General features: G+C 49.9%; 2 protein-coding genes across 2 annotated transcripts in view; one reads left to right on the top strand and one right to left on the bottom strand.

Moving 5' to 3' along the window:
- CDCA2 (cell division cycle associated 2) overlaps positions 1 to 13,358 on the bottom strand; it is a 75,855-nt gene extending 62,497 nt beyond the window's left edge. Inside the window, exons 1-2 of the mRNA XM_082253685.1 lie at positions 13,301 to 13,358; positions 1,778 to 2,269 (exon numbers count right to left, since the gene is read on the bottom strand). Coding sequence (XP_082109811.1) covers positions 1,778 to 2,269; positions 13,301 to 13,334 — 526 coding nt within the window. The 5' untranslated portion in view covers positions 13,335 to 13,358. The remainder of the gene's footprint in view (positions 1 to 1,777; positions 2,270 to 13,300) is intronic.
- A 713-nt stretch (positions 13,359 to 14,071) lies between these two features.
- KCTD9 (potassium channel tetramerization domain containing 9) overlaps positions 14,072 to 16,022 on the top strand; it is a 35,800-nt gene continuing 33,849 nt past the window's right edge. Inside the window, exon 1 of the mRNA XM_082255597.1 lies at positions 14,072 to 14,256. Coding sequence (XP_082111723.1) covers positions 14,095 to 14,256 — 162 coding nt within the window. The 5' untranslated portion in view covers positions 14,072 to 14,094. The remainder of the gene's footprint in view (positions 14,257 to 16,022) is intronic.

Genomic DNA, 16,022 nt, shown 5'->3' with positions numbered 1-16,022 from the left:
TTCAGCCACCATCACAGGGGACGCCTCACGTAGTTTCTGGCTAGTGGCCGGAAAGCCGCAGCCTAAATTTTTCGCCTAATCCAGCAATCCAGCCGCGTGAGGCACGTACCCGCGGATGCTTAAAGCGGAGTTCCGGCCTCAAAAAAAAAAAAAATCGATAAAAATCGATTTTGGGCCATCCGCTTGCTAAGGGGAACCTGAAAAAGAAATGTATACTGGCGATTTTTTTTTTTGGTCACTTACCTTATTCTAGAAGAAAATATACTCACCTTCCTTCCACTACCTCCCTCTGCGGCCGTGGCCCGCGCCGTCACTTCCGGTTTGCGATGATTCCTGGGAGAAAACCCAGTCAACAGCAACTCCTACCTGCCCCCCTTAGGAGCATGTGGCAACAGCCAGCTCATAACCTTACTTATGAGTGACTACCGAAATTTTAGAGGGGCAGGGGGGGGACGAGTGGAACCCAGGGGTCCCACCGTCTCAGGGAGGGGCCCCAACCCCACCCCAAAACCCTCCATGAGTAGAGGGGGGGGGGGGGGGGGACAGCTACTTACCATACCAGGAACAGGGTGGGCACCGATACGGACAGACTACAGCTCCATCATAATGTAGGTGCTGTCGGCTAGAACTGCTGCGACTCAGGCCGAGGCCAGGTCGTAGGCGTCCTCGCAAGACGTTTAACTCGCAGGCCAGCCCACATCCAGTGAGGCTATGTCATGGCCAACCTAGGGCCAAGCTGCAGTCCGCATCCGCTCGCTGGGACCCTCTGGATCTAGATTATGCAGTCCGTCGCCTAGTCAAACAATTGATTGTAGATTCTCCCAGGAACAAAATAAAAAAGATAGAAAAAAATAAATTTAAAAAGAACAATTGCCAGGGCCAGAGATCCCAGCAAGGAACTAGGTCCTTACTCCTGACATGTGCCTATAGCTGAGAGTGGGTGTATACCCCCTGGGAATGCCCATAGGCGTAGTCAGTCAAAATTTTTCCTGCCTAGAGTCCTACTTCTGTAGGGGGCAGTATAACCCAATGGTTAAGAAGAATCAGGAGCTGTGTTCGTCAAAGAAGAAAAGAGAAAAAAGGTTTTCTTTCTGCACTCTGGCATTCAGTCAGTAGTGAGAGGAAGAATCATTAATATCCACCCCCTAGGTCCTTGAGGGCGTGTGGCTTGATATTGTCCGGGGGGGGGGGGGGGGGGGGGAGACAGGGCGCGCTCACCCCCCCCCCCCCCAACCTGCATGCTCAGAAAAGGGTCTAGTATAGATTATGGGGGGGGCTGGTTTATATTTTTGCCATGGGGTTTGCCCTCAAAATCCATAGCAGACCGAAGGATCTAGTATGGTCTTAAGGGATCTAGTATGGTCTTTTTTTTTATTTTGGTGTGGGTTTTCCTGCAAGATTCTCAGAGCACAAGTCGCATGCCAGAAAAGGAATCAGGATGATCCGGCTTTCACTCAAATCAATGGGCTAAAATTCAGATCAGTTAAGATGGCTCACATAGGGAATCATGGTTTTGACATGTCATGCGACTTGTGTTCTGTAGTAAGAGTTGAAAATAGAAGAGGCAGAGAAACTCTGCTTAACGCCAACGCAGCTAAACGTGCATAAAACGCCAATGCAAAAAGCTACTAAAAGCACTTTTTTTACAGCCCCTTTTTTTGGCATCGGTAGCGGTTTTACAGTTCATTGTTTCTAACGTCCTGTGTGCATGAGGACTAAAAATGACTGCAGGTTACATATTCCTTACGACACACTCACATCTCTACTTGCCACCTACCTACACAGTTGGTGAAGCTTTCACTTGAAATGCCAAAATCATCCACGGTGGCATTAGAGAAATCTATTGGTGTGTTTGACTCCCCGACACGCCAATCAGAACAATCGGTGTCCTTCCTTGGAGTAATAATGTTCCCAGCTCCAGCAGTCTTTCCTAGCGTAATGTCGTCTTTTCGCTGCGAAGAGATATCACTGCCCAATCCAGATCTCTCCCGATCACTGAGATTGGGACACACCAATAGGTCTTCTGCTTTGCCAACATCACTCTTCCCATAGTTGTACTTATTACTGTCAAACTCAGAGGGGGTGATGTTTTCTTTGGCTTCATCAGTGCTGATGTATTTGGCATGAGCTCTGGCAGGAAAGGACGAGATCTTCGTACAAACGTCTGGTATCGCCTCTTCGGCCAGGACCATAAAGGATTGCTCTTCAGCCCCTGGGGGCAAGATGGGAATCTCCTGCAACACTTTCCTTGTTTCCATTCTTTGCTCACCTAGAAAGAAGGAAGGATGGATACATGGTTACATGTGGATCGCTGTTGAAAACATTTGAGTTTAGCCACTTCAATACTGGGCACTTTCGACCCCTTCCTGCCCAGGCCAGCTTTCAGCGCTGTCACACTTTAAATAATTGCATGGGTATGCAATACAATGCTGTACCTGAACAAAATCATTTATCTCTTTTTTTTTTTGGAGACAGATAGTGTTGAATAAATTCCACCAAAAGAAAGCTCTGGATTTTTATTTTTTGCTAAACAAAAAAATAAATTAAAAAAAAGGACTGAAAATTTTGAAAAACTGAATTTTTGTAAAATTCCTTTCTCTGAGTCCTCCTACAGTCGCCGCCACCTCATCACTATTGGGTATTGACTTCCGCTGCGCAGGAGTAGCTAGGCATAAGACTTAGTCAAAAGAACAAAGACATTTGCATATACACACCCATGGGGGCTGTCCCACTGGTCAATACCCCCCTGCAGTGAACACTCCCAACTCAGTTTGGTAGCATAGCAGTAAGTGTACAAGAAAAAACCCCAAAAGAGGGGCGGGGGCGGCGACTGTCGGAGGACTCCGAGAAAGGAATTTTACAGGTAAGATTTTACAAAAATTCAGTTTTCACTTACGTCCTCCGACAGTCGCCACCACCTCTAAGTCATCACTATTGGGATGTCCCAAAGCAGTGCAGACATGAGGGGTGGGAGACGCAACCGTAGAAAAGGCAACGCAGTACCCACATCAGAGAAAGGAACCTTACAAGCACAGTAAGAGAACCTTCTGGGCAACAGAAAAGGCTCAACAGGAGCAACAGCCCAGGAAACCAAATAACCCAGGGGAGAAACAACCCCAACAGTCAGGGACCCACAACAAAACAAGGGTCCCTCATGACACTGCCGCACTGAGGACTTTGCGGCCAAAGGAGGCATCAGCTGATGTTAGAACATCTACCTTGTAGAATTTGGAAAAGGTGGGCACTGACGACCAAGTCGCAGCCTTGCACACCTGGGCCACCGAGGCTCGATGCCAGTAGGCCCAGGAAGCACTTAAGGATCTGGTAGAGTGCGCCTAAACAGGGAAGGGTGGAACCCGTTCCGTCAAAACATAGGCCTGTTCAATGGTCGCTGCAGACGCAGCCATGCCCTTCCGAGGTCCCTCAGGAAGGACAAAGAGGAAATCTGTCTTCCGAAAGGATTCAGTGGACGACAGGTAAACCCTGATCGCCCTGACAACATCCAAGGAATGCAATGCAACCTCCTTGGGATGCTTAGGCTTCGTACAAAGCGAAGGCAGGACAATGTCCTCATTAAGGTGGAACTCAGAGACCACCTTAGGAAGAAAAGACGGGTGTGGTCGCAAGACCACCTTATCCTTGTGAATTACCAAGTAAGGAGAGCGACAAGACAACGCCGCCAACTCCGATACTCTGCGAGCCGAAGTGATCGCCACTAAAAAGGCAACCTTCTTAGACAGCAGAGGCAACGATATCTTTCGGATGTTTTCAAAGGGAGAATGCTGTAACACGGACAGAACCAAGTTCAAGTCCCATGGAGGTAAAGGCTCCCTCCTGGGAGGAGCCAAATGTCGCACACCTTGAATGAAGGTGCGAATTAAGGAATGAGACACCACAGGGCGTTGGAAAAGAATAGCCAGTGCAGACACCTGGCCCTTTATCGTGGCCAGCGCCAGGCGCTGGTCCACCCCAGACTGGAGGAAAGCAAACACTCTCGTCACCGAGTACGAGCGAGGGGAGAACCCCCTGGACTTACACCAGGCGAAATAAGCTTTCCAGGTATGGTAATAGATTTTACCAGAGGAGGTTTTCCTAGCCTTGATCAGAGTAGGAATGACCTCAGGGGAGAGACCCCCGTCTCTCAGGACCTGGGTCTCAAGAGCCAGGCCGTTAAAGCCAGCGACTAAAGCAGGATGGAAGATCGGTCCCTGAGATAGTAGATCTTCCCGCATTGGCAGCCGCCAAGGAGGCGCCACTGCCAGGTGAACAATGTCGGCGTACCACTACCAGGACCGGCGTGGCCAGTCTGGCGCCACTAGAATCACCCGGTGCGGTTCCGAGGCTAACCTGCGAAGGAACCTGGACAACAACTGAATCGGAGGAAAAGCATACATCAGACGATACTGATGCCAAGGGGCCACCAACGCATCCGAGGCGTCTGCCAGAGGATCGCGCGTTCTTGCCACGAACCTTTCCACCTTGTGGTTTAGTCGAGACGCGAACAGATCCACGTCTGGGGATCCCCACTTCGCACACAGCATTTGGAAGACCTCCGGGTGTAGGGACCATTCCCCCTGGTCCAGGGTCTGGCGGCTCAGATAGTCGGCCTGCCAATTCTCCACACCCGGAATGTGGAATGAAATCGCCGGGACATGAGTCTCGGCCCAAGACAGAATGTCGGTCACCTCCCGAGCCGCCCGGGCACTCCTGGTGCCCCCTTGGTGGTTGAGGTAAGCCACCGTGGTAGCATTGTCCGTCTGTACCCGAACAGGATGGCCCCGATGTCGTTCCGACCACTGGAAGAGACAGAGTTTGATCGCTCTTAATTCCAATACGTTGATCGGAAGGGAGGATTCCTCCCCTGACCAAGTGCCGTGGGCAGACAAGGTGCCCAGGACTCCACCCCAGCCCGACAGGCTGGCATCCGTGGTAATCACCATCCACAGCAGTGGACGAAAGGACTTCCCTCCGACACAGCCGAGGACCGGAGCCACCACAGAAGATCCATTCTGGTCCAGCGACTCAATGAGACACTCAGATCCAAGGACTGAGGTAGTCTGTCCCACCTGGCCAGGATCTCCGCTTGAAGAGACCGTGTGTGGAACTGAGCAAAAGGTATCGCCTCGAAGGCTGACACCATCAACCCCAGGGACCGCATGCAGGTCCTGAGTGACGAGGACGGCCTGTCCCTGAGGGACCTGATGTCGTCCTGTAAAGTCCGGAGCTTGTCCTCCGGCAAGAACACCTTTGCTTGAGCAGAGTCCAGAACCATTCCCAGATAGGGAAGACGAACCGAAGGACACAAGGTCGACTTCTGTACGTTGATGGTCCATCCAAACTCCTGAAGCGTCTGTACCGTGATGGACAGATCGCGCAACAGGTCCTGGCTGACACTCGATCTTAACAGGAGATCGTCCAGATATCCCAAGACCGCAATGCCCTGTGCCCTTAGCAGGCGCCAACACTTTGGTAAAGACCCTTGGAGCCGAATCAAGACCGAAAGGTAACGCCACAAACTGATAGTGGCCCTCCGCTATTGCGAACCGAAGGTACCTCTGGTGACCCTCGAAAATGGGGGTGTGTAGGTACGCATCCTTCAGGTCTATAGAGGCCAGGAATTCCCCCGGACTCAGGGAGGCCACCACCAAACGGAGAGATTCCATACGGAACTTTCGAACACGCACGAAGCGGTTCAGTGCTTTCAGGTCCAGAATAGGACGCACCTTGCCCTCCTTTCTGGGCACAGTGAACAGATTGGAATAGAACCCCCGAAATCTGTCCCGATTTGCACCGCTTGATGCAGGTCCTGCAGACGCCCTGGGGACAAATGAAGATTTGAGAGAAAAAAATCTGTCCGTCGGCCGGGAAAGGAATTCGATCTTGTACCCTGATCTAATGATTTCCTGAACCCACCTGTCCGGAAATTCGGAGCAGCCAAGGTTGGAGGAAACCGCGCAAACACCCCCCCACCCCTAAAACGGGCGAGGGCGCCCCTTCAGGCAGAGGCGGATTGACCCGCCGCACCGGCACTGCCGGACTTCGGTTTGCCCGTCCAGGGCTTCTTCTGGCTACCTTGGCCCTTGAATGGCTTGCCCTTGGTTTGATTCCGAAAGGCACGAAAGGACCCTTGATTGGGTCGAGAGGCGGAACCCCGCTTGCCACAAAAAGACTTGCCCCCCGTGACGCCCTTTACCAAGGTATCTAACGCCTCGCCAAAAAGGGAAAGGGAAATATCAGCAACTGTTTTCCATGAGATCTGGTCAGCCGGCCAGCTCTTCAGCCAGATCAGTCGACGGTTAAGCACCGCAACACTAGATAGGCCTGCTACCAAAGCGGCCCCATTTAAGGCCGCATCGCACAAATACATGACTCCTTGGTGAACTTGATCCACCATATCCAGCCTGGCAGGTGGGACAGAATCAGACACGAGGTTGCGCCGAAGCACCTTAGTCCAATCAGCCACCGCCTGAGCCACCAGAACGGGAGCGAAAACAGGTTTGAGCAAGGAGCCCACCACTGTATAGGAATGGCGGGCCAGAGACTCCAACCTCCTGTTCGTGGGATCCCGAAAAACCGGGGTCTCCTCAGTAGGAATCAAGGTAGCCTTGTTCAATACGGCCACAGTGTGATCCACCTGTGGAGGCACACACCATCGCGATAACGTAGCCGGTGCAAAGGAATAAAGTAACTTAAACCGACTAGGTACCATGAATGGACGTTTCAAAGTGCGCCACAGTTCATTAACAGTGTAATGAAATTCAGTGGGGCAGGGAAAAACCTGCGTCGACTTGCGGGTCCTGTGAGTACCAAAAGAGGACACAATGCCCGGAGGACTGGGCTCATCCTCCAAATGTAGTGTTTCCTTTACAGAGGAAATCAACTCATCCATAGCTGCGCGTTCTTCAGACGACCCCGGGGGAGAATCATCTACCCCCTCCACCTCAGACACCAGAGGGTCCAAGGATGAGCGAGACCCTGAAAAGGGCACGCCCGCCGCAGCAGCCATATCACCATCTGAATCAGAAGAGAGAGATAATATGGGCCTCTTCCTAGCAGCACGTTCAGCCATCAGCGCCTCCATTTTGGACACTAAAGACTAAAGTCAGGCATAACAGGGGCCACAGCAGGACTGGGGTCCCCCACCAAATCTGTAGGGAATTTGCTGTCCTGAGATTCCATTGCTCAAGGTAAAAATAACAGTGCAATAAAAAAGGTACTGTCCTTTTAAAACCGCTGCGGTGTGCGCAGCCAACCGCTATATGTACAGTGACTAAAGACCCCCAAAAGGAGAAGAAAACTGAGCCAGAAATGACAAAACAGGAAGTTATGGAAGAGACAGTCTGCAGAGCCCCACAGAGTGTTACCACATAGATCGCTGCTTCAGAGGAAAAGGAAGTGAGGTCATGAGAGGCTGAACTATAAGCTGCAAGTGACCCAGGGAAAATGGCTGCCCATAGAACTGAATGGGAGACTTCGGGAAAATGGCCACCGACATGTGCATGGAACGATCGTTCTGCCACACGCAAGATGGCGTCGGATGGCGCCAAAACAGCATGTAAAGTTGCCCACAGTGAAGCCAGACATGCTTGCCCAAATTAAAGATGGCGGACCGCGCGTTTTTTCCCCCGCTGCGGCCTCCACACACATCGTCTGCACCACCATAAAACACACCGAAGTGACACAGGGAAAGGGCCCCCCAAACATACACAGCACCGCAGCGTATGTACGAAAGATTCCCACAGGGATCGCAAACAGGGAGCCCCACACAGGCACAGACATGGGGGACACACAGCAACACAGGACTGCCACCCCACACAGAAGTACTTACCTGTACCAGATGGCGTGGGGAGCCTCTGAGAACGGAAAGCCGCTGTCCTCATCTGACAGGGAATGCCGTTAGCCAGGGACATTACACTGCAGTATCGCAGATGAGTCCAGTGAGGTAGCCACCTCACAGCTGTATCCCTGCTGCGGGCAGGGATGGGCCGTTCATAATGCCAGGACGAACCATGGCTGAACGCTCGATGGCGGGCTGTTGGTCCCTCTGACCCTCTGCCCTGGAGAACAAGGGCGGTCAGTCCGATTCCCAGCTCCGCATGATCCATCTTCATCCGAAGAAACGACTAAACTAAAGCTGACAAAATAAACCGCTAGTATAATAAGAAAAAACTGACATTTTCAAAAGAAAATCAAATAAAAAGATTAGAAAGGCTGAGACCGTAGCCCCAGCACAGGGAAAGCCTAACTACTCCTGACGCTAGGCAGAAACAAACTGAGTTGGGAGTGTTCATTGCAGGGGGGTATTGACCAGTGGGACAGCCCCCATGGGTGTGTATATGCAAATGTCTTTGTTCTTTTGACTAAGTCTTATGCCTAGCTACTCCTGCGGAGCGGAAGTCAATACCCAATAGTGATGACTTAGAGGTGGCGGCGACTGTCGGAGGACGTAAGAGTAAAAAAGTTTGTTTTGGTTACAAAATTTTGTAAATAAGTCTCCTTTTCTCCTTCACTGATGAGCACTAATAGACTACACTGATGGGCAGCCTTCATGAGCACTGATTAGCATCACTGGTGTGACTGCACTGATAATTAATGCACAGATTCTAAGTCAGGAAAGCCGCTTAATGGCTCTCATCTACTCACACGCTGTCAGCGTAAGTAGAGGAATGCCGATAACCAGAACTTTCTAGTTACATTGTGATCAGCTGTGATAGGACACAGCTGATCACATGGTAAAGAGCCTATATTTTTACCGTGATCAGAGATATGGTGTGTCCGAGTGACACACCGCACCAACGATCAGCTTGTGCGCAGCGTGGCGAAGAAGGTCATATGACGTCCAATCAGAACAATGAAACCCCCGCCCAGTTGTCATTTTGCTATAGGCCGGACAGTAAGGTGTTAAAGCGGAACTTTACCCAAAAGAGGAAGTTGTGGTTTTAAGTCCTCCCCCTTCCACCTCATTTTCCATGGAATTAGATTCAGTTTTGACAGGGTCCCTGGACAGGTAAGTGCCCTTTTATTAAAAGGTTAACAGCTACAGGATTTGTAGCTGCGGACTAATTTTTATTTTTCTCTAGGAGTAAAGAGCCTCTTTAAAGCGGAGTTCCACCCTAATTTTGAACTTTACACCATAAATAATATTAAAACATTCTAAAAACGAATTGGATAATTATTATTTTTTTCTTGTTTCACTTCCCTTATTTTTAATGAACATTAACTTACCTTCCTGCCACTTCCTCCTTATGTGGCCGCGGCCCCCGACGTCATTTCCGGCTTTGCATTGACTCCTGGGAGAGGAGTGTCATCAATCCCAGGAGTCAATGCGCATGCACCGGTGTCCCCCGTCACTTCCGATGCAGGCACGAGAACATCTTCTGGGCATGCGCAATGACAAGGAATCCGGCTGTGGGTTGACGCAGCTGCACCAGAAGGGATGAGGCATGGCATTCTGGGACTCCAAAATCCAGGAAGAAGGACACTGCAGCTTCAGATGGCAGCACTGGACAAGAAATTTACAAGGCAAGTAATTCTTCTTACAGGTACACTAAACAGGGGACGGTTCCGAGGCTATCGTTGCTTAAACGCACTGGCCCTGACTGTTCTAGAGGTATTTTTATGTAAAAAAAAAAATTTGGGTGGAACTCCACTTTAACCACTTGCTGACCCACCACAGTATATAGAACACAACGGGGCTATTCCTAAAAGGCGCCGCGATGTACCTGTACTGTTCCAGGTGCGCATACCCCCGCCTGCCTACTCCCCTGCGATTTGACACAGCAGAAGTCTGTCAGCAGATTCCAGCCAAGGATTCATGGCCGGGATCTCCTGACCGACTGTGTGTATCATAGCCCAGAGCCCTGTGTTAACACTCAACACAGGGCTCATTACAGAGAGAATGATCACCGTGTTTTTCCCCTGCAAAACAGGGAAAATAAAATGATCTGTAGTACAAAACGGCACACATCACACATTGTTAGGCACAGGTAACCCTTTCATTGCCCTTCGATGTTAACCCCTTCCAAATTAGTGCCATTGGTACAGTATTAGAACTGATAACTGGTGATAAATCATTTAACTGGCAAGAAGAATACATTATTCTGGCTATTGAAATGAATGCCCAAGCGCTAAACGCACCCTGCGTTAACATGTGTGTAAACATTAGAGATGCACTGAAAAATTTTGGCAGTCGAAACTGGTGTTACTGGTATTTTGCAAATAGAGAAAAAACTGCTGATAATAGCGTCTCCGCACACATCATCCTGCTCATCGGTCGGGGAATCGGCGGATTGATCCCCCGCTGAAAAAAATGGAGTCCGTCTGACAGACTCCGTGCGTGAAAGGAAGGGCCCTAATGGTCGACTTATCCTTTAAATGTAACCATATTGCTAAACTTAGAGGTGCCTCTTCTCTGTACTACTCTGCAGCTCCTGCTGGATTCTACTTTATGCATTCCCTATTAAAGTGGTTGTTACTCAAAAAAAAAAAAAACACACATACATATATATATATATATATATATATATATATATATATATATATATATATATAAATAATAATAATAATATATAATATAATATTAATAATAATAATAATAGAGATCCTGTTTCCTTATAGCAGGTTAAACAGCAAAGTGCTTGTGCTGTCTGACCTGCCCCTCTGGAAACTGTAAAAAACCTGGCTGATACTGCTAGTTTCTGCCCTCCCCTCTGTAAACAGACCACGGTTTATCTTGGCTGCTGAGCCCAGACACCATGGTCAGTTTACGTGCCTCTGTCATCCGCAGCGCCCCCCCCCCATCAGCTCAGGAGTCAGTGTCTGTCAGCACCCCCCCCCCCCCTTTTAAAAAAGTTAAAGGGTTTGTAACCCTAAATTAGGCTTTGCTGCCAACCCCTCTATTTTATGCTCCAATCCTGCACAGTATAAGTGTTTATTAGAAACAAAGCCTCTAAATACATTTTTGTGCCGTATCTTCAGGCCGGTCAAGGGACTTCTGGCCAAGCTGCTACTACGATCTAGGGCTACAGTGGGAGGGGCCAACTCGACAGTCATGTGACTCTTGGCTGACATCAGAGGGAGTTTGGCTCCTCCCGCTGTAGCCCTGGATCATAGTAGCAGAGCAGCCGGGAGTCACATGACCACCCCAAACATACAGCACAATAATGTATCCAGAGGCATGGATTCTAACAAACACTTGCAGTGCAGGATGGCAGCTTAAAGCGGAGATCCGGGCACAAAATCGACCTAATCAATTTTGTGCCCATCCGCTTGCTTTGCTTCACCTGAAAAGGAATTGGATAGTTAGGATTATTTATTTTTTTTTACTTACCTCGTAATTGTAGAAAGAAATACTCACCTTTTTTCACTGCCTCCCTCTGTGGCTGTGGCCACGGCCTGCGCCGTCACTTCCGGTTTGCAATGATTTCTGGGAGCTGAACGTCATCGCTCCCAGGAATCAATGCGACGGCACCGGCCCCGCTCATCACTTCAAGGGGGGGGGGGCGCATGCCCAGAAGCTGTGTAGGAATGTGGCGCCGCACCGGAAGTGACGAGCGGGGCCGATGAAGGCGCATTCTGGGAGAAGAAGACGCAGAAGAGGATCACGCCGGCTTCAGCTGCCCCCAACAGAGATGGCAACGCTGGAGAAGAAATTTTATAAGTGAGTATTTCTTCTTGCAGGTAAGTGCGAACCGGGACAGATCAGAGGCTAGCCATTGTGGAATGTACTAGCCCTGACTGTCCCGGAGGTATGTTCATTGAAAAAATGTTTCTTTGCCTGGAACTCCGCTTTAAAATAGAGGGGCTGGCAGCACAGAATAATTTGGGTGACAGACCCTTTAAAGCGGAGTTCCGGCCTCGGGGGTGAAATTTAGCTAAAAATACCCCCGGGCAAGTCAGAGCTAGTACATTCCACAATGGATAGCCTAAGTACTGTCCCAGGTTGCACTTACCTTTTAGAAGAAACTTACCTTGAAAATTTCTTCTCCAGCGCTGCCATCTCAGGTGTGGGCAGCTGAAGCCAGCACGATCCTCTTCTGCGTCCTCTTCTCCCAGAATGCGCCTGCACCGGCCCCGCTCGTCACTTCCGGTGCGGGCGCGGCATGCCAAGAAGCTGTTTACCAGGGAATGAGGCGCCCGCACCAGAAGTGACGAGCGGGGCCGGTGCGGGCGCATTGATTCCTGGGAGCAATGACATTCAGCTCCCAGGAATCAATGCAAGGAGGAAGTGACAGCGCGGGCCGCGGCCCCAGAGGGAGGAAGTGGAAGAAAGGTTTCTTCAATAACAAGTTAAGTAAACAAACAAAAAATCGTAACTATCCATTTGTTTTTGAGGTTGACCTAGAGCAAGCGGATGGCCCAAAATCGATTATGTCGATTTTGAGGCCGGAACTCCTCTTTAAATTTTTTTTTTTTTTGGTGGTCGTGGAATGAATCATCTGAGTTTCCATATATTTCTTATGGGGGAATTGGCTTTGATATACGACTGCTTTAGATTACAAGCATGTTTCCAGAACAAATTATGCTGACAATCCAAGATTTTACATTCTCTGATCTAGACAAAAGCGAGCAATTAACCCGGTTAAAGAGGAAGTAAACCCTCCTCTGACACTTTTACCTATAGGTACTGTAAATATCTCCTAAACATGCACCGTTTAGGAGATATTTACTTTGCATGCAGCCAATGACGTCACTGGCGCATGCGCTCTGAAGGAACGGCCACTGGTACCGTTTCTTCAGAGCCCCCGCGCGGGAGTGACATCACCACGGCTCCGGCCAATCAGATGGCCGGATGCTGCGATCCCGGATGACAGGCAACTGGACATGTCGCCCGTCATACAGGTAAGCGGGCAGCACAGCGGGGGCACATTCTAAGGTAAGTATTTCATAATGAGCTAGTATGCAATGAGCTAGTATGCGATGTGTACTAGCTCATTATGGGTTTCTCTTACAGGTTGCAAAAAAAAAGTTGTATGGGTTTACAACCTCTTTAAAGGTGATCCTGCCCGGAGTTTGGCGCTGCGTTCAGCACACAGCCCGTTACTGGAATACTGGATTTTTAATACAAATCAGCAGATATCTTTCTGTACTTGTAGAAAATGGATTTAACCTGAAACATAGAATAAATGGAGCCATCAGATCTAAGTAAATAAGAACTATTGCTATGTACTAAAGGTATGGGAACAAAGGCATACATAGATCAGCCCCCAGCTCTCCTATTGTAAGAAATGCCATCGCCCCTGCGATCCATAGCCCACCCCATATCACACACAATCATATGAGACCTGTATGGAGCCTGTACAGTGGACGGGACAGCGGCGGCAGTCCGGTGACATCCAGCGATCACACGCAGCGCCTCCACCTCTTGCTCCTAAAACGTTCAAATTCAAATCTGCCGCGAACCTAGAATCCTTCCGCCAAGACAAAGTAGTTCCACTCTCCCACCTGCCTCGGATCACCAGAACGGCTCTCTGGGCGCGTCACATACAGAACCCGCAGCCGGTGATCACACACGGGCAGGTGGGACAGGACTAACCTGGAGATAGCGAAGAAGAACGGCTTAAAATGCTCAGCGGAGGGATATCGCAATAAGATAACCGTTACACTGTAGTTAAAGTGACAAAACGCATGCGCACACTGATTATTTCCCCCCGCCCCTGTTGCCGGCGCCGCCATTCTTGTTTTGGGCGAAATAGTTACATTTTTTAATAAACATTGATGATTTATGAATAAAAACAGAAAGAATCATTGGGTTCTATTTCAAGTACTTTTTTCTTTGTGACTGGAAATGTATTCGATCCGCTGGGTTCTCGTTGTCTGCTAGACCAGTGCTCAGGGAAGAGTGTTGTCCATGTGACGGGGATATGCTGACCCACTGGTGATGTGCAGACTAGTCCGACCAATAGGTGGTGGGATGACCTGCCCTCATCCAACATGGCTTTTTAGGGCATTTTCTTTACAGCCAATGGAGGTGAGGAAAAGACTCTCAAATGTTTGGAAGGCGGGGCCTCGGTATGCCACAGTGAAAAGTTTACAGATACGCCCACAGTGAAGCTATTCCGTCCCCGCCCACTCCCTGCTCTCATTGGATGATCAATGTCTCGCCGTGAATCTGGGATTGGTGGGATCGTGGAGCTGTCACGTTGCTCCGCAGCTCTTTTCCGGGTTGGCTGGAGAGGGGAGTTGCTTGGTGTGGGAAGGGACCCGAGTATGAAGAGGGTCACCCTGTTCGTGAAGGGGAGTGCCCGGACCGGCAAGGTGAGTAAAAGAGAGGGGACAATTTCTATGGAGACGTCTGTCTGCCTTCCCACTTAAGGGCCCCTCAGCTCCTGGTATCCGAGTTCTCATCACCTTTCTACTATCATGGCTACTCAGGTGTGGACTCCCCTAGGTATAGGTTCCCCCAACTGGGGGCTTTCCTGGGTGTGGGCTCCTTCAGGTGAGGTCTTCCCCTAGGTATGGGTTCCTTCAGGTGTGGTCTTCCCCTAGCTATAGGTTCCTTCAGGTGTGGTCTTCCCCTAGCTATAGGTTCCTTCAGGTGTGGTCTTCCCCTAGGTATAGGTTCCTTCAGGAGTGCCCTTCCCCTAGCTATAGGTTCCTTCAGGTTTGAGCTCCCCTAGGTATAGGTTACTTCAGGTGAGGTCTTCCCTAGGTATAGGTTCCTTCAGGAGTGGCCTTCCTCTAGGTATAGGTTCCTTCAGGAGTGGCCTTCCTCTAGGTATAGGTTCCTTCAGGTGAGGTCTTCCTCTAGGTATAGGTTCCTTCAGGAGTGGTCTTCCTCTAGGTATAGGTTCCTTCAGGAGTGGCCTTCCTCTAGGTATAGGTTCCTTCAGGTGAGGTCTTCCCCTAGGTATAGGTTCCTTCAGGTGAGGTCTTCCCTAGGTATAGGTTCCTTCAGGTGAGGCCTTCCCTAGGTATAGGTTCCTTCAGGTGAGGTCTTCCTCTAGGTATAGGTTCCTTCAGGAGTGGCCTTCCTCTAGGTATAGGTTCCTTCAGGTGAGGTCTTCCCCTAGGTATAGGTTCCTTCAGGTGAGGTCTTCCCTAGGTATAGGTTCCTTCAGGAGTGGTCTTCCCTAGGTATAGGTTCCTTCATGTGTGGTCTCCCTCTAGGTATAGGTTCCTTCAGGAGTGGTCTTCCTCTAGGTATAGGTTCCTTCAGGAGTGGCCTTCCTCTAGGTATAGGTTCCTTCAGGTGAGGTCTTCCCCTAGGTATAGGTTCCTTCAGGTGAGGTCTTCCCTAGGTATAGGTTCCTTCAGGAGTGGTCTTCCCTAGGTATAGGTTCCTTCATGTGTGGTCTCCCTCTAGGTATAGGTTCCTTCAGGAGTGGTCTTCCTCTAGGTATAGGTTCCTTCAGGAGTGGCCTTCCTCTAGGTATAGGTTCCTTCAGGTGAGGTCTTCCCCTAGGTATAGGTTCCTTCAGGTGAGGTCTTCCCTAGGTATAGGTTCCTTCAGGAGTGGTCTTCCCTAGGTATAGGTTCCTTCATGTGTGGTCTCCCTCTAGGTATAGGTTCCTTCAGGTGAGGTCTCCCTCTAGGTATAGGTTCCTTCAGGTGAGGTCTCCCTCTAGGTATAGGTTCCTTCAGGAGTGCCCTTCCCCTAGCTATAGGTTCCTTCAGGTTTGAGCTCCCCTAGGTATAGGTTACTTCAGGTGTGGTCTTCCCCTAGGTATAGGTTACTTCAGGAGTGGCCTTCCTCTAGGTATAGGTTCCTTCAGGTGAGGTCTTCCTCTAGGTATAGGTTCCTTCAGGAGTGGCCTTCCTCTAGGTATAGGTTCCTTCAGGTGAGGTCTTCCTCTAGGTATAGGTTCCTTCAGGAGTGGTCTTCCTCTAGGTATAGGTTCCTTCAGGAGTGGCCTTCCTCTAGGTATAGGTTCCTTCAGGAGTGGCCTTCCTCTAGGTATAGGTTCCTTCAGGTGAGGTCTTCCCCTAGGTATAGGTTCCTTCAGGTGAGGTCTTCCCTAGGTATAGGTTCCTTCAGGTGAGGCCTTCCCTAGGTATAGGTTCCTTCAGGAGTGGCCTTCCTC

This window comes from Pelophylax lessonae, assembly GCF_965119305.1.
Source record: "Pelophylax lessonae genome assembly, chromosome: 4".
NCBI lineage: Eukaryota > Metazoa > Chordata > Amphibia > Anura > Ranidae > Pelophylax > Pelophylax lessonae.
This window is presented reverse-complemented; position numbering and strand designations above follow the sequence as displayed.